Source organism: Diaporthe amygdali (assembly GCF_026229845.1).
Source record: "Diaporthe amygdali strain CAA958 chromosome Unknown NODE_35_length_488319_cov_65_809586, whole genome shotgun sequence".
In the NCBI taxonomy this organism is placed as follows: domain Eukaryota; kingdom Fungi; phylum Ascomycota; class Sordariomycetes; order Diaporthales; family Diaporthaceae; genus Diaporthe; species Diaporthe amygdali.
This window is the reverse complement of record NW_026517055.1, coordinates 455,854-477,441: the sequence shown is the minus strand read 5'-3', so window position 1 is coordinate 477,441 and position 21,588 is coordinate 455,854. Positions and strand designations below refer to the sequence as shown.

The window sequence follows — 21,588 nt, the reverse complement described above, 5'->3', positions numbered from 1 at the left end:
ATCCGAAAGGGCTAGGTATCAGCAATTTAGCGTTAAGCACGAGTGGGCGGGATTACGATGGATCGCCTGCAACAACGACCATCGACAAAAATATCTTAAGAGATCTGGACCAATTGATTTTATTCACATACGGAGAGTCGTTACCGCCTCCTGAATGGGACGCTAGGGGTAACAGCTTGGATGAACAGTCGCTGGCTTGTTTCAGGAAAACAGGAAATAGATGTGAGTTGGTTCCTTGTAAAGGCAGCAATGCTTGGTGTATATACAAGATGTGGAGAGGGGGAAAGGGACGGCAATTCTGGGACGATGAAAAGAAGATTTTGCAAGTGGGAAAGAATGAGATGAGAATACAGGACCTAGACTTTTCGGATGGGTGGTAACTGTGGACGTTTAATCAGCATTGTGGCAGAACTTTGGTCTATTTGTGTATATCGCGGTTATGGATTGAGAGCTTGGGAATGGCTGCAGAATGGCTACAGAATGGCTAGTTGGATTTATCGCTATGAGCCCCTCCTACGCTGCCGCAAACATCCAGTACCCAATGCCAGCTCTGTATAATTTGTACTGGGTCAAGCAATGCCGTCATGTGTATTCACAGTTCCGCCTTTTTATGGGTATATGTGGCTCCTGCATCATACGAGAATCGATGACATTCTGCCTCCGTACACCTCATACAATACCCACCTTTCCTGACGACAGGTGTAGTACATTGTCCGTCCGGCCCGGGGTTTGCTCTGGCGCTGGGGCACGCCTGTGAGTGGCAATCGCAAGGCCTGGTGGCTTTTGGTTTGAAAAGCTTGGTTATCACATTCATGGCGGCTTTTTTGAGTTGATCTGGCTCTTCAAAATTTAGATTTGAGCATGACTAATTGAACAATCAATGGTGCGGAAGCTGGTCGGCAAGGAACGTACGACGGTCCACCGCGGTCGTTACGAGAGAGAATATATAGAAGCAGTCGATAAAGGAGATGACCCGTACTGACTCTCGGTTTCAACATTTGATGGGGCCCATAATCCCATCATCAAGTATAGCTTGAATCTTGCTCCTTTGTCAATCCCTCCCAAGCGGTCCGGAACGCCTGCCGCGGGACGGTGTGGAGATTTCACCAATCCCGCCAATACTGAATGAAGCTCTAAGGGGTGGCTACGAGATACGAACGTTCAATCTTGAGATAGCACCTTGTTCAAGAACCGAACGAGATCATCCAGTCCCTCGGGTGACTTGAACCAGTGCCCTCCATCAGGATATTCCCTCCACTCGACCGTAGCTCCATACCCCTCAAGCTGCTGTCTCAACTGTTTCCCCCCCTCAAACAAAACAGTCGGATCGTCCACGCAGTGCTCTAGGAGAATGGGCGTGTTCCGAAGTAGTTCGTCACTCGGCGTCCCGCCCAAGCCGAGGATCTGCCGCGTGTCATTCAAACTGTGGCCCGGATATGGCATTCGGGAAGCAACGCCAACAAAGGCGCCGAGCCTCTTCGGGCCAGAATGAACCTCGGGAATCTCCAGATTCAGCAGCGTATGAACGCTCGTTGCGCCGCCCTGGCTGATGCCCATGAGCACAATCCTGTCATACCTCCCGCCGAGCTTTGCCGCCTCGTCCTCGATCAATTTCTTGATCCGGCCCACGCTGTCCCGCAGTCCGGACGCCTGCAATTCCTCGTGATCTTTGAAATTTAGGTGATCCCACACATCGAACCACTGACTCATGCTGGACTGAGCCCCGGGTCTGGCGCACGGCTTCTGGCCGGCGTCGGGAAAGACCCAGCGGAAGGTCGGGAAAGCCTCGATGGCTGTCTGTCGCTTTGAGTTGCACCAGGTCATGTACCTGATGCTCCTCGCGAAATTTTCGGCCCTGTCGCCGCGACCATGCAGGAAGATGGCGGTATGTGTGTGCGGGTGACCAGACTGTGGGTCCACGACCTCGAGAGGCGCGGGCTGCCTGAAGAGCGCCTCGGGTTGCCAGTCCATGGCCATTGTTGTTCCTTGTAGCTACTTGAGTAGCTGAGATGACTCAGGCTGTGCAAGGGGTGACTTCAACAGAGACGTCGATTGCGGTGAAGCTGACGGTGAAAGTTGAATAACCGGTATTGAACATGCTCGACCGTTGGTTAGGCAGCCGTTTCTCAATTGGACAAGGTTCTTGTTGAGGCGCAAATGCGGAGCTACTGCTTCTAACCACCGAGTGGCACAGCCATCGAACCCTAAATGCAATTTGGGCCCCACCTCAAAAAGACAGCCAATAAGACAACCCGCGTGACAAAAGACGTAAAGAACAGAGAATGGTCACGAACGAAATTCGTCTCAGCCTCCGGCACAACCACCCTGATTGATTTTAAACTGTTTGCACGACTTTCAGTCCTTCCTTCTTTGCCTTTTCTCTTAACTTCATGTATTCACGATTCATCTCGGTACATTTGGGCGCTGCTGACATGACTCGGCTTCCTCCAACATGTATTGCTTCAAGTTCTAGCACAGTACGCACACCCTCGGATAGAGCCTCTGTAGAATGTTTAGCTAAGTTGCGTTTGCCTCGAGGCTAATTCATACAAACCCTTGTGACTCCTTCAATGCCTGCTAACGATAAAGAGAAAGCCACGACTGCCAGACAATAAACTTGTTCCAGTCTAATGCCGTCCATTGAATCAAGTAACAAGTAAATAATGAAAGCTGCTTCAGACTTGAACGCTCATCATGACAAGGGCTTGCCGCATTTTATACTTGGATCGTCTGTAACCCTGACAATATAAATCGATACTCAACATCGCAATACCAATAGCCTACCGACAACTGTTAATAATCATAACATCAATTCAGCAATCTTCTTGTGCACAAACTCTAGCACGCCACTATGGGGACTTGCATTTCAAAGAGACTTGAAACTAATATGTCTCCTTCTCTTCCTCCCGAAATCTGGATGCAGATTTTGTCGAACTTTTGTGTTCACTGTCAACAGCCGAAGCATTCAGACAACATTCCTGATTTCAGGCTCCCCGATGCTCGAGAGGGTCAAGCCGCATTGAAAGCACTTTGTCTAGTTTCGCATGAGACCCGCTCTCTGAGCCAGCCTATTCTGTTTCACTATTTCTACAACGTTCCAAAGTACAGAGGTTCTAGAGCTCCCACAAAAAGTCTATCTTCTAAGCTTCTCCGCGCACTCGTTTCGAACCCTTCGTTGGGAAACCATATCAGTATGATGGCTGTCTTTGACACCGGGATCCAGGGGTACGACGGCATCAGCCGGATCGATCTGCAATCTTGGGTTCAACTTAGCACCGGCTTTAACATTGAAGTGCCGTTCGAAGTTCTTCACGCCCTCCAAGGACGCTCCAAGGACTCTGAACTGTTTTTCAATGCGCTTGGTCCTAACGCACAGCTCCAAGAAGGAGATCGAGCGGGTTGGGACACAGCCCATTTGTTCTACAATTGGATCCACATGCTGACCATCAGCATGGCCCCGAGACTCAGTCACCTACAAATGACTCTACCATTCGGCTCTTTCGAGGATTTGCAGTCTACCCCTCCCAAGTTTCCACAGATTCGTGTTTTAACTTATGGAGAGTTTGACAAAATACAGGTTGTTGCACGATCTCTAGTCCATTTTCCGAACGTATCCAGCCTTCACATCCACGGTCACAGCAATGTTCAGCGAGAGGAGTTTGAGGATATTTCCCTAATTCCCACGCTGAAAATTTCTAAGCTGTCCATCTCTTGCGCGCCAGGCGCGCTCTCGTTCTTGCTCCAGTTCTGTCCTCAGTTGGAAGACCTAGAGTACCACGCGGAGCCTTCACGACATGTCCCCGAGTCTCCTACAAGTCTGAGTTGGCCGACACAGGTCAGAGACAACCTGAGGCGCCTTGCCTGGAGCAACAAAGACTCCAGAGAGAATTTGTTGAACGACAATATAGAAAACGCCTTCATTCCTCCTCTGCATGACTTTAACTCCCTGGAAATTTTGGAAATCGACTTACCGTCGCTTATTTTGCACTCCAAGTTGCCCGCAGCATCCCTGCCAACATCCCTACGCATCCTCCATCTGGCTTTCGCGCGGGACATTTTTGCGCCTGTTCAGATCTCGCGCAAGCTGCGGGAACTGACGCGCGCCAAGTCGGCCCAGTTTCCTAAGCTCTCTATCATCAAGATCGACCAGCCCGTGCGCCCTATGTCAAAGAAAAGGACGTTGGCAGATGCCATGAGAAATGCTGGGGTGGTCAGGCTGATGGATGATGCTGATATTCATTTGAGGTTTGGGTGGGAAAAGCGCTACACTCGGAAGAGGGAAAGATGCATTCTTCCACCGCCGCCGGGCGCTGCGGTTAAAATGATGTCGGTGTACAGGGACATTGACTATCAACGTGAAGTCTTTTCTCTAGAAGATGTAGATATTCCGTAGAGGCAAGTTTCACATACGAGTTGAAAAGAGCGTGTGCTAAGCTTGTATGCTAACCGTTGAAGCTTAATTATATAATTAGTCAAATTGCAGGCCGGTTTAACCATATCTAATGGATCTCAATTTTTGTTGATAAGAAGCACTTGGCTACGAAGCTTACAAAGTACAGTCAACGTGAAGATAATTCAGCTTCAAGAGTCATGTGTTAAGTGAAAGAAAAAGGGGGATATCTGATTAAATATAGCACCTTTAGGAAATAAAACTTAAATGAGACTTTTAGACTTTACAACAGAGTTAAACATTTTAAACCGAAAGAAGTGCTAACCACAAGAGGCTGCAAAATTCGGATAACAGCCTTTCATAAATTACAACAATGTACTGCCAGACAAACGTTATATCTTAAATATAACTAACCCCTTTCTTTACCCCTTAACCTCATCTATATATAGTAACTCAGTCTTTAGTCTTCAATAGTATCAGATAAAAGATAGTTTCACAACAAAGCTTTTGCCTGGCTCCTCTTTGATGTTTCTCCACATATTTCACAATGCCACAGAAGTTCAATCACTTGACAATCTATATTTCTCTCAAGATGCTGCATACAAACAAAGAGCGTAACTGAAGACATAGAGGATAGCTTTGATTATATAACACCATGGCCTTCACTCAATGGTTTTCAAGAGATCGCTGCTGTTCATGAAAAAATTCTTAATATGCCTGATATTTAAACATTGATCTCCCAACATTCTTCCGAGACCAACATCAACCCACGAGAATTCCGAACCACATGCTTGCTCCTTAAAATACAAAATTGTAATATGTCAGCCTCCACACTCCCGGTAGAGATCTGGCTGCAGATCCTCGAGCAATTTTGTGTCCACTGCCATTCCACCGAGATCCTCGACTTCAGGCTTCCCGAATACAAACAAGGGCAATCCGTTTTACTAGCTTTGTCACTTACTGCCCGAGCTATGAGGGACCTTTCCCAGCCGTTGCTTTATCACTGCTTCTACACAGACCCAGACCAGCCCAAGACTTCGAGGTTCCTTCGCACAATGATTTCACGGCCCCAAATGGCAAGTCACGTCAGAATACTGTCTCTTCATGAGAGCAATCGTTGTGACCAAGACTCCATTACTCGCCGGGATTTCGAGGCTTGGACTCTTGTGAGTGCCAGATTTAGTATCTTTGTGCCGTTCGAGGTACGTGATGCACTATTGGGCAACACCTGGAGCCCTCTGCAGTTCGATGAAGAAGGCCAAGATGCGCACCTTAGAGCCAGGTCTTCGAATTGGACCAGAGAACAGCATGTGGTTAAGCTACACTCATGGCAAAATCTTCTCATTCTATACCTCTGCTCTGGTAGCATCACTTGTCTGGAAACATCTGCATTATTTGGTCTCAGCGGGATAAGGCCTCCGACTTTGAATTCGTCGGCGACTAGTTCTGACCGACTTGTGCAATCTGCACCTGATTTTCAAAACCTCCGGGTTTTCTCCTGCAAGCATGCCTATGCCTGTGAACACTTTCCTTGGTTTTTCACCCATGCGCCACTCCTGCGTCGTGTGGCTGTAGGCAGGGTTCATCCCCACCCCATCGAAACGTCGCTGTTCGGACTTAGCCCCACTGCCTCTCCCATTCCTTCAGTGTCGGTCACAAACACTCGCAAACTGTCGGCCGCTATCCATCCAGCCTGGGTCGAATACATGCTCCATTTCAACCCTGAAGTACGAGATCTGGAGCTTCACTTACTGCGTGGTTATTGGATCTCTAACGGTCCCCAACCCGACCCGTGGCCTGCGTCTGTCAAAGCACAGCTAAGAAGACTGTGCTTTAGTAACAGCCGATCATGGGAGCGGAGGGCCAATGATGATACGATCATGGTTCCCCCACTCACAGAATTTGAAAGTTTAGAGATCCTGGAGATTGATCGAACATCACTATATATAGCTTTAGATAAACGGCTAGCCCCCAACACGTCCCAGAAGGAGGCCGCCAGGCTGTTGCCAACTATCTTACCCGCCTCGCTTCGCATATTACATACGTCTTTCGGATTAGATCAATTCGACTCTGGACCGAGATCATCCTCGTGGACAACAATCATGGTCGAGCTCGAAGCACTAGCATTAGCCAAGATAACGTTTCTTCGCAAACTGTCGGTGGTTCAGATTGACCATCCTCGAAGATCGACACCCGGAGCGTGGACAATGGGAGAGACTTTCGAGATGATGGGAGTGGTGCGGGATATGCGAAACGCGGGAATCGAGTTGAGATTCGGATTGGACCCGCGTAGTGAGTTTGGGAGCCAACCTCACCGAGGTATGGTTCCACCGCTCCCCGGCTCCTGGGAGCCACCTGGCAACCTATTCACTAGCTTCGATGATCCAGTTGAGGTTGAGGTCTTCGATCTAGAAGACTAGAATCCTTTAATGTCATAGACTATATCAAGGAGTCAGCGGTCACCCTAGAAGGTGTGAGACCAAACGCAGAGGGCCGGTTGGATTGGCATGTTGAAGTACTCGAAGTGGGAGGATTTAAATTTCTATTGTCTGTGACATTCTGAAACATATCTGTTGTTTGATTGTATTCCTTGGTGTCATCAAGTAGGTATCAATGTATTCTCAATGACCTGCCCGCGAAGGCCATGGAATTCCTTTCGGCTGTCGGAAACGCTGATCAGAGCCTTGGTTCCGACGAAATAAGCATAAACAGGGTTCCATATATTATCCCCACAAGTAAGCTCGTATTGAACCCACCCTTCACTCCTCGTTCATGCCTATGCATTCGCCTCCTTCCGGAAATAGAAAAGCTGGACGCAAAAACCCACAATAACAATCATCCTGCGGAGGCCAAGGAGGGACAAGATAAACAAACTAATGCAATCATGAGTCGATGCCGAGCTATTACAACCCACACTGGCCTTGTTATGCGGACTCAAAATAAGCCACGGACTCGGGCTACCGCAAAAGAATACGTCCCCCATCCCATTCTCCTTTGACCTGTCCACACACAATACGCGGGTCCTCTCATCGCTCATTGCTGGCCTGAACAATAGTATCATTTCCAAGCCTAATCCTAATTGTAATCACGATGTTGTCGCCGAAAGCCGCCGCCATCTTCAACCTCGCCCTGCTCGCGTCCGCCGCCCCCAGCAAGCGCCAATCCACCGGTTCCGGGGCCTGCACAGACCTGCACATCTTCCTCGCCCGTGGATGGAACGAGGATTACCCCGGCCGCCAACAGTCTCTTGTAGACGCCGCCTGCAACGGGGTCTCCAGCTGTGACTACGAGGACATTACCTTTGACGCAACCAACGCGAATGGCTACCCTGCCTCGGTCGAGCAGGGTCGCTCTTCTGGCGTCTCCCAGATCAAGGCATATAACCAGCGATGCCCCGACGCCAAGATTGCTCTGAGCGGTTACAGCGAAGGCGCAGCCATTGTCGGGAACGTGCTGGCCGACTCGGGGCTGACGCCCAGTTCTGTGCCTGGAGACAAGGGTAGGGAACCCTGATTCTTCCCTCTGCAACATCACTGTCCCCATCAGACAAGCAGCCTTGTATACACATCAATTACTGACCCTCCTTCGCGACAGTCTGCGCCGCACTGCTCTTCGGAGACCCGAACCATGTTGCGGATCAGAGCTACAACGTCCAGGCCGGCTCGGCATACAGCGCGCAGGGCCCGCGCTCCGGCGCGTCGCTCGAGCACCTCAACGCCTTCTCCTCGGTGCTGCGGTCCTACTGTAACGGCGAGGACTCACTCTGCGCCTACGGCGACGGCACGAGGCCCATGGGCGAGAACGCGCACACCAACTACTTCCAGCTGTACTCAGGTGATGCGGGCAGCTTCATCCAGGAGAAGTGTGCCGCTGGCTCATCCGGTGGTGGCGGCGGCTCGACCACGCCGCCGCCGTCTGGCTCGGTCTGTGTTGCTGGAAAGGTGAAGGAGGGCCTGTCTGAGAACTACTCTGGCCTGTGCTCGTTTGCCTGCTCGAATGGGTACTGCCCTGATGGCGTGTGCGAGTGTACCGAGTTCGGCACGCAGGCTGGCTCGGGTGACGGAAGTGGACAGGATGGCTGCCCGGCTCCCGGGCTGGATGACAGCTACAAAGGGCTTTGCAGCTTTAGTTGCAGCCATGGATACTGCCCTTCTGGTGCTTGCCAGCACTGCTAGATTAGCATTGGGCTGAGATCTCTGTAAATAAACCATGAATTCTATACGCACCTTACTGTCCACGAGACTTATCACCCAGCAGGTGATGTCAACCACTCGGAGTCATGTGTCTGGTAATGACAGCATATATCTTTTTAGTCGATATGGACCAGCACATGAGTTCAAAGGATTAGGACTCGCAATCATACAAGTGTGGTTGGGAGAGGCCAAAGAACACTTTCCGAAGTATGTCACCTTTGTTCAAAACGACCGACCGCCGTTCTTGGTCGTGGGACATACTTGGGTACTCTAGCACTATTAAAGAAAGCCCTGCACCACAAATGTCCTGAGAGCAAAGTCAGGCCTTATATTTGCTACAAGTGTTGCTACAACTTATACCAACGTAGATCATCATCTCTCGGATGATTACGGCAAATCATGAAGCCAGATTGCAAGCGAATAGTTGTAAGAGTATCTCTTCAGCCTGTCGTTCCCTTACTTGTTCGCTGGGCATGGGAACGGAAAGTGCATCATGAGAAATGATTCACCCAAGTCGAAGAGCAACAGACACACAGTGGATGAACACAGTTTGTTAGGCGCAGTCAGGAAACGTTACCTTGCTTTCGGGGCCTTCATTACCCCGGCATGGCTCAGAGTCGGGCGGATAGGTTACTATAGCTCTGCTTCAAACTCTGATGTATTACAAATTTTCAACATTCTCGCGAAGCCGAGGCCGCGGGAGACAGGATATGTACACTCTATTATTTTGTTTTCAGCAATTGACTGCGAACACGGCCCGGAGAAGCTCGAATATCTCAACTTGTGGGCCAAAACAATGTTTCTGGGCCTTGACATAACCGGTCCCAGTCTAGTCTCTTTAGCCTTCCACCATGACATTACTTAAGTGGTGCCGAACTCTTCTTTTTCGCCGGCCAAGCAACTTGACCTTTAGCTGCCTTCCGTTTATCAATACAGCAGGCCTGGTGATATAAGTTTCTGTCTTGAATACTTTCGTAAGTCTTATCTGGTCGTTCTCTGACACAACCTTCAAGTTGAAACGAGCAATACTTGCGATCAATTATGGGGACCGCACTAATCTGTGTGCTGAGCTTTGTAATGGGTTTTGCAATCTTATTTACCACTGCTCTTGTGTTGCACGAGATCTTTGAAGTGCTCAGGATAAATCGAGTTGATTCATCTTTCGGAAGCGAAGATGACTCGGCTGCCTCAAGCACCGCCTCTTCATCGAGTTCCGCCTCATCAAATTCGTCCTCAGCGGGCTCGTTCTCGTCAGACTCATCCTCGTCAGGCTCGTCCTCAAGATCCTCTGATTCCGACCAAGAAACGCCACCCCCAGCATACCATGACCTCTTCCCCGACGGCTACCCGCACGCAGAGTGAGACTATGTCCACCGCCCCCGGGAACAATGAACCCCCTCGTCGCCGCTATGTGGGAGAATCAGACATGGAGACTCCTCAAAAACTTGCCGGACAGCGTGCTAGCTCAGATCATTGCATTTTGGATCAACACGGGGTTCGAGTGCCTCCGGCGCGCCGCACGCCGCTTCCCGCCGCTCTGCGACCGTGAGATCCTCAGCCGCCCACGCACACACCTGCCGCAAGAGGGAACCACCGGCGGCCCAGTGGGCCCGTTCGCGTGGCCGCGCTTCGAGTGCATGAGCCGTCTAGGTCAGGCGGGCGAGCTGCTGCGGATGGCGGAGGGCCGGGACTCTCAACCGTGCGACCACCAGGCTCTCCTCCAACTGCTCGGGCGGGGCCGGTATTGTGATGACTGTGGGACTGCCGAACAAGCACGTGGATAGAGCCAGAGGGTTGCGGAACTTCGTCGGTTCCTCTATTGCATCGCATGTTGTGCTGACCGCCCGGTGTGCCTATTTTCCTATTCGCAGCGGCGAGATCGGGTCGAAGGGTATCGGATGTGCATTGTGCACGAGGGCTACATCCGCATCTGCAGCCACGATAGTGGCATCGTTCGGCTGTCTCAAATTGCGCAGATGAGACCGAGTCTTGGGTTCGGTACTGATCTCCAATGCAAAGACAACATCCATCGTATGGTGTGCGCTGAGCTATCCAATCCCAGTCACAATGCACGCCAACACACCGAGCACGCCTCGCCGACCGCTTCCATCGACGACACCGGGACGCTTGTGTTGCAATGGTGAGCACATCTACTAATAGATCGAGCGACTTGCCACTGATGTCCCAAAGAATCCGCTCTCGACTGGTCAATGTTCGGGAGAACGCTGGCCATTTCATCTACCCAGAGCCTGCGGATGAAATGGAGCTACCCGAGATGCGTTGCTTCGACCCCAACGATTGTAGCTGCTTGAATTTCGAAGGCTCTGAGTATTTCAAGTGGAACTTTGCTGTTCCCGACAAGGGAGACAGGACTGGCCGATCGCAGCTTGACCAGCCGCTGGGTGATCTAGATGGCGCCGGCTCTGGACATCTTGTGGCACAGCATCTACTGTGCCTGTTCAATCCACATGTTTCCCACTCGAGCGACGCCTGCAAGCTAAAGCCACAGTGGCATACTTCTCGACCTGACAACCCTGAAGTCAAACATGGCCCAGGTCAGTCTTGGCTCCAATTTCGACCGTATTGCAGTGGCAGGTCGTGCCTGGTGTTGACTTACCGCAGAAGCCTGCCTGTTGGAGCAGGCAACGACATTGATCCGCATGGGTACCAAGCTCTTGACCCAACAGTCGCATGATCTTACCGCTGATGCCGAAGGCTTCGAGGTCTTTTGGTGCCATCAGAGAAAATGTCGGAACTATCACAGACGCGTCCCCGGTCTCTCGAGAATACTTCGAGAGTTCGATCATTACAATTTCGCACTCTACCTATATAGTGGAGCAACAAGATTCGCCGCCATGTCGTGCCCTGACAGCTCTCAACCGCCACGAATGTTTGTGCCCCGGTTATGGACACCCCCAGATGATCCAGATAAACCGCTATTCCCGTACATCACTGGCTTCACCACACAAATCCACCGCCATGTGGCCCCGCCACCATTTGGTGCACCCGATTACGGCCCTGGGCCCAGACCACAGCTATCATTGCAGTACATGACAAGCGTGCCACAGAGCGAGCTGGTCGTCGACAACCCTCCCCTGAAGACGGCGCCATCCCAAGCAGAGACCACACAGCTGATTATCAACACGCCCATATCTGTGGGAAGCGCCGACGGCGCCCAGGTCGTCACATGCTCTATCACCCCCGATGCAGAAACCGCCGGTCAGTCCTTTCAGGCGGTCGCCAAGATATACGACCCTCTGTATTATAGATTTTCGGAGTGGATCGCCCACGAACCCCGTGATGTTGTCATCGAGGCCGACAAGGACTACAGCCGCGAGGCCGCCGCGTACGAGTACCTCCAGAAGACGGGACAGACCGGCTCCTTTGCCCCCGCATACTATGGCTCATGGACCTTCGCTCTTCCCATTACCAGCAGGGGCAAGACCCAGACGAGGCCCATCCGCCTGGTCTTGATTGAGTACCTGGGCGGGACCAACATCCGCGGTAGCCTATTCCAGAACGGCCCTGAGCGCGCGGGTAAGGACGCCTTCTACTACGCGGAGGAGTACAGGCTCGAGGTCCTGGCGCTGGCTATGGACGGCTATGTCAGACAGCTGCACTCCGGGATTGACCAGCTGGACTTTGCGGGGCGGAACGTCATGCTCGCGCCATGGAGCCTCTCGGCCGAGCCCGGCCAAGATAGTCCCGCCGTCGCGGGCCTGTCCCTGCCGCGCATTGTGCTTGTCGACTACAACGCGGCCATAGTGTACACCCAGAGCAAGAGGGGGAGACTGCCTCATATGGACTGGCCGCGCCCGTGCAACCCGATGTGGTACTTCTGGGACGAACCTATGGACGACTTTGGGGGCTGGGTCCCTCATGAATGGCATCATAATCCAAAGTTCATGCAGGAGTGGCTTCAGAAGAGGTTTGGCACAGAGGAGAAGCGAAAGCTGTACGCTTCTGTTGAAGAAGAGCTGATCATCAGAGATTACGACCTGCCTGAGTGGCAGTGATGATAGTCGGTGCTTGAGATAATGATACAAGCGAGCAAGCTGCACAAACACTTGTGTAACCAGAGCACAATAGAGACTGAGATATACATGCAAAGTTTACTTCGTACCAGTGAAGTCTAAACACGGCCTACATCGTTTAATGGTATCTGTAAATAATAGCATGGGCAGCAAGCGGTCGTCAAGCACACACCTGCTGCTTGGTTTCTCATATACCAATCTGTCACACGACTCCGATGAGACCTTTGACGCAGGCATTCGCTCTTGCGTAACCTCACGGAATGGGCAGGTCAGAATTAAAAACGGAGACGGATGACCCCTACGATTTGCCGTTTACCGTTCGAAGGGGAAGGCACATGCAGCAAGGAGCTGCTCAGCTTTGGAGGCAGCGAGCACGGCACATTTATGCCTGCTTGCCCGTTTCTGGTGCAGGTTGACAGTACTTGTTTCCCTGGGTTCCTCCACTGAGCTCCTTCCCTTGATCCTCTGATCGGTGTCATCGCCGTCGTCTCAAATGCCTGTCGTGATGGCTTAAAGTTTGGGTATGCATGCGCACTGGTGGCCTGTTTAGACATTGTCAAATAGGACCTACCCCATTTTGAGTCTCAACACCTAAACACCGGACTTTCATGGCACTTCCAGATTGTCATTACCACATCCCACGGCTTCAGGGACACCGATCGCTGTGCCGGCAGCCTGCGCTGAATGTGCAATATATAGGCTTGGCGCACAACACCCTCCGGATGACCGATTGTGTCATGCACCCGAATGGAGACCCCGAGCCCGGTACAGCGTCAGGTTCGGGCCGGTCTGACCGTCTCGATCGCAGAGACTAGACACGTGGGGGTCGTCGGCATCGCTTGCGGGGGACTGCAAATCAGTCGAGGAGGGTTTTGGGGATTTGTATGGATTTATCTCTTCCTAGTGTCCTCGTCATGATGCACGGCTAGCACGCCATCCACAAACACTGTTGGTATCAGCGTCGAGCGACAAGGGTCCTCGCTCCTCACATAACGCAATAGCCCACTGCGACAGCGTGATGGCACTTTTCGCCGGAAATATTCGCTGCACACTCGAGCAAGCATCCAATGCGATCCCACGCAGATCTGACCCGCCACACTGGTCCCTCATCATTGCCATGCATGTGGACGTCGTCCGGGTGTCGTCCCGGATGGAGACCACAGTGAAAATTGCCGGGAAGCATGAAGATCAGAAGTCAAAAGTCGCATCGCTTAAAAGTGCTGCCGCGCCTCGATATAAAGGCTGGACTTGGCTGCTCACTTGGCAGATCCCATCTTTCTGATGCTCAGCCTTTCGCCAGCGCGTTGGACCCTTGACGCCCGTGCCGAATAACCCAACTCCAAAGCCCGCGAGTAACGCAGTCAAGCTTTACCACAAGCTTCGCCGAGCCCGCTTACGATCCGATCCGACCCGTCCGCTCTCAGATCATTAGCCCGGCATAGTCGACAGGCAAGATGGTTTCCGTCGCGGGCCTGCAGCTTATCCCGCAGGGGTCCGCTTACGGCCTACTCATCGGGCTGGGCGTCCTATTCTGCGTCGTGATCCTGGCCGCTGTCCGCATCCAAAAGGCATATCTGGCCGAAGATTCGGGCACTTCCGAGATGTTCCTCGTGGCGAATCGGAGCGTGGGCACCGGGCTGACGGCGTCTGCGGTGTTCTCCAGCTGGATGTGGATCAACGAGACGGTTATGTGTGCAGCTATGTGTTATCGTTATGGGCTGGCTGTTCCTCTGGTGAGTCCTACCCGGTGTAGCTTGGATGCGACGTTCGAATCTAATTTTCTGCAGTGGTGGGGATCTGGTCTCTGCTTTCAGATTGCTTTGATGGCTGCCCTAGGCGTGATGGCAAAGATTCGCGTACCGTATGCTCATACGTCGCTTGAAATCATCAAGCAGCGATATGGAAAGATAGGGCACAGTGTCTTCATCGTGATGAATCTTATCAACAATGTGTTTGGCTGCGCCAGTATGATCTTGACTGGCTCACAGCTTGTGTATGGCGTCTCAGGCATGCACTTTGTAGCGGCTTGCATAATCATACCCTTTGGAGGTAAAGAGGCCATTTATTCTTGACAATCTCCAACCAGAATCGAAGCTGACAGTCGGCAGTTGTGCTGTATACCGCTGTAGGTGGTCTGAAGGCCACATTCCTCACTGACTTCCTTCACACCTTTGTCGCACTTATCCTCATCATCTACTTCACCCTGTCGATCCTTCATCATGAGGCCATTGGCGGCTTGTATGGCCTGTACGATAAGGTCATGGCCACAGCTTCCGAAAACTTGATCCCAGGCAATTACAAGGGATCGCTCCTCACCATGAAGTCTCGGGACGCCATCATCTGGGGGCTGGATCTGAAGTTCGGAAACCTGGCTCTAGTTGTCATGGACACGGCTTTCTGGCAAAAGTCATTCGCAACAGAGGTCAACGCAACGGTGCCAGGGTACAATCTCGCCGCGCTGGCCATCTTCGGGATTCCATGGGGTCTTGGAACCGTCATCGGTCTAGCAGCACGAGCAATCCACAACACACCCGTCTTCCCGACCTTCCCAGGCGAGTTCACCGCTGCAGAGGTGAGCGCAGGATTTGTGATGCCGTACACCATCCAGGCGTTGATTGGGACCCAAGGAGTCATTGCATTCTTGGTGCTCGTCTTCATGGCACTCACAAGCACAGTGTCGTCGTCCATGATCGCCGTCAGCAGTATCCTCTCCTTTGACGTCTACAAGACATACCTCAACCCCAGGGCCACCGACAAGAAGCTGGTCAAGGTGAGCCATCTCACGGTCATCATACACGGCGTCTTCATGTCGGGCATCGCGATCGCCCTGAACTACGGCGGCGCAAATATGACCTGGCTCGGCTACCTCAGGCCTGTCGTGAGCTGTCCCGGTATCATCCCCCTAGCCCTCACATTAGGCTGGTCGCGGCAGACGAGGCTTGCAGCGATCGTCTCCCCAGTCCTGGGCTTCTTCACCGGGCTCGGCATCTGGCTCGGCACAGCTTACCACTTGTACGGCGCAGTGACCATCGCGACGACACATAATCCCCTTCCAGCGCTGTATGGGGCGATAGGGTCGTTCTTCTCTCCCGCGCTGTACTCGGTGCTGATATCATTGTACAAGCCGTCTAAGTTCGACTGGAGGGAGTTCCTGCGAATCGAGCTCGCCGATGAGGCGATTCTGCACCGGGAGGATGGGAAGCTGGCCTCGCCATCGTCGGGAAGTGATGATGAGAAGAGGGTCAGTGACGGCGCTTTGAAGGCTGATGGGTCTGATCATGCTGCTACTCTTACAAAGCCAGGGGCAGCGGACCAGCTTGCTCTCGACAAAGAGCAGAGAGTCAACAAAGGGTCGCCAGAGATCTCAAACTCTCCCTCGCTCATCAGCCTCGACGACGTTCAACACCCCTTCGACGAAGCGACGCTCCAAAAATTGCGGCAATGGGAGCGGATCGCGTGGGTTTTCTTCGTCGTCATCGTTCTGGTGACGTTTGTCGCTTGGCCGATGCCACTGTACCGAGACTACATATTCACAAAGTCGTTCTTCAGTGGTTGGACAACAGTCGCTATAATTTGGCAGTTCTTTGCCTTTGGGGCAGTCGTCGTGTTCCCTGTTTGGGATGGGCGGCATGCAATTGCAAAAGGTGCGCGGGGCGTTTGGAGGTCAATCGGCTCGTCGTCTGCCAAAGCTCGGGCTTGAAAGCAAACGTCGTGAATCCATTTCATGGCCAGTACTGGCAAATTGGTACAGTATAGATTTATCAAAAATGCATTCGCAGCAGTGGCGAGAAAAATGCATCTCTTGCAAGTCGTTATAATATGTTCGTCCGTTGAAATGACGGCTGCCCGGGTTTAATGGTAGTGCCTCACGCTGCTTTTGTGGCAATGGCGACTAATGAACATCGATCCAAAAAGGGAGCGGCATGCTGTAATACCAGAAGACCGTAGTATGAGAGCGTCAAGCTTGGTCACATTGTTCTCATTCTGTCAAAATAATTATGGTCATGATGTATTTCACATGCGTGGTTGGCTTGTTAAGCCTTTGGGCCCAGCTCCCAATCACCAATTGTCCATCTAAGCCTCCGAGCGCACCTTGTGCTAAAGCTCTCCGTCATCCTAAGGACACCATGAAATACAGTCTCTCTGCAATATTAACATATTCACACCAAGTCAAAGCAACTTCGGCTGGATACCATGCCTCTCTGACACCAATCTGCTACTCGTCAAGCCTCGGCAGCTCGTCAGGGCTCGACATGAGACTCGGGAAGTAGAAGCTGGAAGCCCAGGTGATGCAGCTCTTGACGACCAAAATTCATTCCTCGCAAGCTTTGAGGAGCCACTGTTCCAGCAGGAAGTCCGTGGATGAGTGTGCCAAGGCCCTTGAGGCCCGCCATGAAGGTCTCCACTTCAACGAACTCTGAGCGCCGCTGCCGACTACTATTTTGACTGTCGTAAAATGATCCGTTCATCACGGGACTTGAGTCGCAAGCCACCGAATTTCCAAGCAGCCTCTGGTGCATGTAGCGCCTGTGGACGGGCTGCAGGACGTTGATGGATCGCTTGTTGTAGGTGAACCCGAATGTGTCCAGTTTGATACAGTCGGCGAGGAAATCGAGGAATCCTTCGATGCACTCGGGCTTGGGTGCTGGGATGGCGGGCTTCCTTGGCCAGATCAGGTTGTGCAAGCCAGCAAAACCGTACCAAAGCTCCTCGCTATTCATTGTCATATTCCGGGGGATCTCGTGCCAGTCGCCTGCGAAGAGGACAGCTCCCTGGGCGTATCGACGGAATCGCTCAAAGAAGCCTGCGCCCAATGGGCACTGCAAGACGGAGAGATTTAGGATGTCATGCTTCGCATTGAACCGCATCAATCCATCGGTGCATGCGATGGTGGTGGGAAACACCCTTCTTATCTCGGACGCAGCCTCTGAGTTGACAGATTGGATGGCTCGCATGGTGTCAAGACGAATCCTGCGCTCCGCGTCTGGTTGGTCTCGGGGGACAGGCTCCAGCCGATACTCCACGCGGAATGCTAAGGGTGCAGGACGAGGCGGCTGCCGACGCAATGGCTCCTCCCGCCCGTAGATGAGGGCTGTGTAGGTCCCGTAGGTCGGCATAGCGTGTCTCCAGACCTTCGCTCTCATCTCGTCAGGCAGCTCCTTGAACTTCAGGAAGCCCTCCCTGGCGATCTTGTCGGGTGTTAACGCTCGGCTGTAGAACGGAGTCGAGTCGACCTGGAAAGAGTCGCTGATAGGCGTGAGGGCGCCCTTCTCGGCACGCTCAACAGTTTTGGGTTGCGTCTTGCCGGCGGCGTCATGCTTTTGTCTAGACATTTTGGCCTTGCTAGTGCAATATTATTAGTTGAAAGCCAAATAGCGTGCAATTATTGCAGTTTGATCAACGTACGTGGAGTGTCAGACCAACTAAGTTCAGACCTCGATGAAGTGCTCAAGGGATGACTGTTTTCGTGGGGGTGATATTTGCCAAACTGCGCATGAGAGAGATGGCGAGATACAACGAAGCGATACTGTGATAATTGAGAGTGATCAATCGATTACAGTCAAGATGATTCTCAATGTTGAAAGGACCAGATAGAAAAGAATTAGAGACGAGCTTTCGAAGCCAGCTCTAGGACTTAAGTTATCAGTGCTCCGAAGTGAATTCAAGCGAGTTCAAGTGAATTAACTAGGTGTGGAAGTTATTCCAGTGTCATTCATGGCCCCAGCATGAAGCTGTGACACACGAAGCTTCATTCACAGTCTTGCTAGCAATATTGAACTTCTTGGGAGGTGAATAGGGCTTGACTGTCCTTGAGTGACTCATAGTCAAGGACTAATCTATCACGAAAAGAACGTCTTCTGAAAGAATTGACTCGAGTCTTCTCCGCTGAGCACTGAACTAATAGCAACGACTATGAATAATCACCTGTACAGTGTTCAGATATAACGTCCCGATAAGATCGCAAATGCTGCTCGCTCGGGCAGATAGTTCTTGTACAGTCATCATGAAATTGTCAAAGGGGTAGAAGAAAGCTGGCCATTGATTTATAAATGAAATGCAAACGGACGTATGGGTTGACCATGGAAATCTTGGGCCTTCGATCCTTTGACTTGCCACAGGCCGGGCCGTGTCATGCGGCCCTCCCCAGCTGTGTATTCACCGACATATACGAGGAGTTCGAGGTCTATTGTGTCAATTTCCATTCAGAGGCAATGGGCCTGCACATCGCTAAGCCCCGAGAAAATTAGTTTGGTAAACGCAGATGTCGCTTGAATGCTTTCATACGGCTCGTAGAACCAAACGAAAAGACCGGAGGACAACATTGACCAAGGCCACTGTAATGGGGTGTAAAGACATCTACAGCGAACAAAGACTTTAACAGATGCTGGTCGACTCCAACATACTGCTGACAGAATATAGGTGGGTGCTCAGGAATTTAGCCAAGAATTCAGCTTTGAAATTGGGAACATACTCTCTCCCGTCACCTGCCCAATTTTTAGAGCCTTGAAACGCCTTGGTGTATTTATCCTTTCATGCATTGGAGTTTTATCCAGAACAGCTAATGTGTGAACAATGACAAGTCTCGTGTGTGAGTCGCAATGGCTTGTTTTTTCCCGTTTGGTGAGCTCTAGTGCTAGGAGCAACACTTTCGCATTGCTTGTACGCCGAGTTTTGACTGTTGGAGCAAATGTCCAATACAGTATTGCTACAGATGACTCACCGTGTTTTTCATCAATACTTGTGAAATGGGTGATGGAGATACGCTTCTGGCACCGCTCAATGGAAACGGCTCAGCGTTTGCTGCCATATGCCGGCTACTGCACTGGCAGAGCCTGGGTCGAACACTGCCAACTTCAAGGTCCAGTGAATGACTTCATTTGGATCACCAGGCCTACTCTTGTACATTTTGAGGCTCAGAAGAAGGGCCTCCTGAAGCTTGGACCTGACAGCGATGAGGGACTTCGCCCAGCACTGGGACAGGGATAGAGCACTGGCATCAAAAAGACAAAAAGAGAGGATAGCCACTGCCAGAGTCGAACTGGCTCCTTGCTACCTTTAATACAGGTGAATAGCCGTCCAGCAGATTGTCGTCAAATCGGGGTGTGTGTAGTTCCGCCTTCAGGGTAAACGCCTGACAAGGCAGCCATGCTGACCGTTACACCAAATGGCCTCTTGAATTGCTAAACTTGATTAGACACCATCTTGTAAATCATGATACGGATTGTGGCACAGTCAACGAAAACCGCACCGGCTGTCTGCTTCGGTGTCGGGGCAAGTTGGCGACACTATCTGAAATTGGCTAGCCTCACGGTTGAGCCAAGGACTGGCCGATCGACCCGGAAACGCGCCAAGGTGATCGGGACCTGGGTGAACAAAATGACCATTTCTCATCATGAGCTTCAACTCCGGGGTTGACGATCTATCTGCTATTCTGTATTTCTAGGAACATGCCACCAAAGAGATCCGCAGCTATCGACGCGCCCCGCGGCACTTCTGAGAGCTTCATGTTACACTGCAGATCATGGGCGGAGTCCTCAGGCGTGTCCTTGAACTTCAGCTCGTCGACCCATACTAGGAAGTGGAAATGAATCAAATTCCTGCTGGCACCATCCACTGTCAGTAGCCGCTTATCATCTTCATTCACATATTCCGTCGTTGTGGAGCCTGTGCCAGTTCAGGACTGCTGACACGCTCAGCGCCATCGGCACAAGACTTCAATGGGTCTTGGTATCCCGCAAGGGCAATGAGAGTCTTCGCAAGAACGTTTTGTGAGAGCCTGTAGCGCTGCATGCGATATCACCGATGCATGATTTGTGAGCAGATCGGAGGTACAGCATCGCTTTTCGATGCCTCCACTGATCAGTGCAGGCTTCGCAATCGAAACCATGTGCGGCTAAATCAATGCTCTTGGGTCTCTTGACATGCTCCAGATATATTCTGGGAGCCGCAAAGTGAGATGCGAATATCATTGCCATGGCGCTTACCCCGTCTATTTGGATGCTCAAATTTACACTGCCATGCTCCTAGAGATGTGTTTCTTGATGCAATTCTCTGGAGACGATGGGAGAACCTGCGAAATATCAGAATGCTCTGAGCGTCATAAGATGGTGACCACTTGTACCATCACCGGATGCCTCGGCTGCTGTGAGTAGTCATTCTGCCAATAATGACACGATGGGCTGTGTCTAAGCAACTTGACCTTCGAGCACCTGAAACTAACAAGGACAGTCAATCTTACGCTGGCGGGGCAAGTGCTGGAAAATTCCGATTGAGTCCTCAATCTATGGAATGAAACCACATTTACTTCCTCTGAGACTTCGCAATCTGCAGGGTCCCGTGATGGGGAGATGTATTATGATATACGGTAAGTGCTCCCCGGAGTCTTACTGTAGGTGTTGAGGGCCGTTGTTGCTCGCTGTTCGTTCCAATTCTCAAAGATACGTTGCCTCCCCTTGGCAATTGTTTCATGCCAAATTCCGAGAAGAACCACCAACCTCGTCACCAGTTTTCTTTTCAGGAATTGTGTTGCATTTTGCCTCTGCCTTGTCTACTCTCTGGGCTGCCTCACGATCCGCCAACCGGTTGAGTGCCTTCGTCAACTCGTTGGTACCACCACGATTCGAATGGCGGCTGAAAATATCGGCATCATCGGTGATGAGAGTGGGAGTCATTGTGAATTTAAGATGAGGTATGTCGAATTTGTGTTGAAGTATGGTAAGGGGGGTTGCCGTAGCTGAGGTATGTTCAAGGCTTGTGTTGATGTGTCGTCGAGTTGCCGGTGTGCTCAGCTCTGAAGATTGTAATGAGGCCTTCCAGTTGAGACGGAGGGAAGCCTGAACAGGGGAGTATCGAATTGTGGTATTGGGGAGACGGTGTGAATTAGTGGATCTGAGGCGAGCATGAACTGTAATAATGATGATCTAGAAGGTACAAGTAATTAGTAGCCGGGTTACTGAATTTACCACCAGGC

At 51.5% G+C, this 21,588-nt stretch overlaps 9 protein-coding genes across 9 annotated transcripts; 6 read left to right on the top strand and 3 right to left on the bottom strand.

Moving 5' to 3' along the window:
* Positions 1-1,161: 1,161 nt before the first annotated feature.
* J7T55_011352 (uncharacterized protein) lies at positions 1,162-1,977 on the bottom strand (the record flags this gene model as incomplete). The annotated part of the gene is made up of 1 exon (XM_053133244.1): positions 1,162-1,977. The coding sequence occupies one exon, from the start codon at positions 1,975-1,977 to the stop codon at positions 1,162-1,164; it is 816 nt and encodes a 271-aa protein (XP_052989021.1).
* Positions 1,978-3,193: 1,216 nt separating this feature from the next.
* Positions 3,194-4,393, top strand: J7T55_011351 (uncharacterized protein; the record flags this gene model as incomplete). The annotated part of the gene is made up of 1 exon (XM_053133243.1): positions 3,194-4,393. The coding sequence occupies one exon, from the start codon at positions 3,194-3,196 to the stop codon at positions 4,391-4,393; it is 1,200 nt and encodes a 399-aa protein (XP_052989020.1).
* A 2,099-nt stretch (positions 4,394-6,492) lies between these two features.
* On the top strand, positions 6,493-6,810 carry J7T55_011350 (uncharacterized protein; the record flags this gene model as incomplete). Its single annotated transcript, XM_053133242.1, has 1 exon — positions 6,493-6,810. One exon carries the CDS (start codon positions 6,493-6,495, stop codon positions 6,808-6,810), a length of 318 nt encoding a protein of 105 aa, XP_052989019.1.
* A 670-nt stretch (positions 6,811-7,480) lies between these two features.
* Positions 7,481-8,565, top strand: J7T55_0113498 (uncharacterized protein; the record flags this gene model as incomplete). The annotated part of the gene is made up of 2 exons (XM_053133241.1): positions 7,481-7,889; positions 7,985-8,565. 2 exons carry the CDS (start codon positions 7,481-7,483, stop codon positions 8,563-8,565), a joined length of 990 nt encoding a protein of 329 aa, XP_052989018.1.
* A 1,059-nt stretch (positions 8,566-9,624) lies between these two features.
* J7T55_011348 (uncharacterized protein) lies at positions 9,625-10,367 on the top strand (the record flags this gene model as incomplete). Its single annotated transcript, XM_053133240.1, has 2 exons — positions 9,625-9,941; positions 10,040-10,367. 2 exons carry the CDS (start codon positions 9,625-9,627, stop codon positions 10,365-10,367), a joined length of 645 nt encoding a protein of 214 aa, XP_052989017.1.
* A 395-nt stretch (positions 10,368-10,762) lies between these two features.
* On the top strand, positions 10,763-12,599 carry J7T55_011347 (uncharacterized protein; the record flags this gene model as incomplete). The annotated part of the gene is made up of 2 exons (XM_053133239.1): positions 10,763-11,138; positions 11,206-12,599. 2 exons carry the CDS (start codon positions 10,763-10,765, stop codon positions 12,597-12,599), a joined length of 1,770 nt encoding a protein of 589 aa, XP_052989016.1.
* A 1,472-nt stretch (positions 12,600-14,071) lies between these two features.
* J7T55_011346 (sodium solute symporter) lies at positions 14,072-16,317 on the top strand (the record flags this gene model as incomplete). The annotated part of the gene is made up of 3 exons (XM_053133238.1): positions 14,072-14,350; positions 14,405-14,666; positions 14,726-16,317. The coding sequence occupies 3 exons, from the start codon at positions 14,072-14,074 to the stop codon at positions 16,315-16,317; spliced, it is 2,133 nt and encodes a 710-aa protein (XP_052989015.1).
* Positions 16,318-16,858: 541 nt separating this feature from the next.
* Positions 16,859-17,950, bottom strand: J7T55_011345 (uncharacterized protein; the record flags this gene model as incomplete). Its single annotated transcript, XM_053133237.1, has 1 exon — positions 16,859-17,950. The coding sequence occupies one exon, from the start codon at positions 17,948-17,950 to the stop codon at positions 16,859-16,861; it is 1,092 nt and encodes a 363-aa protein (XP_052989014.1).
* A 1,444-nt stretch (positions 17,951-19,394) lies between these two features.
* On the bottom strand, positions 19,395-21,289 carry J7T55_011344 (uncharacterized protein; the record flags this gene model as incomplete). Its single annotated transcript, XM_053133236.1, has 4 exons — positions 19,395-19,608; positions 20,066-20,282; positions 21,006-21,033; positions 21,113-21,289. 4 exons carry the CDS (start codon positions 21,287-21,289, stop codon positions 19,395-19,397), a joined length of 636 nt encoding a protein of 211 aa, XP_052989013.1.
* Between the last annotated feature and the right edge of the window lie 299 nt (positions 21,290-21,588).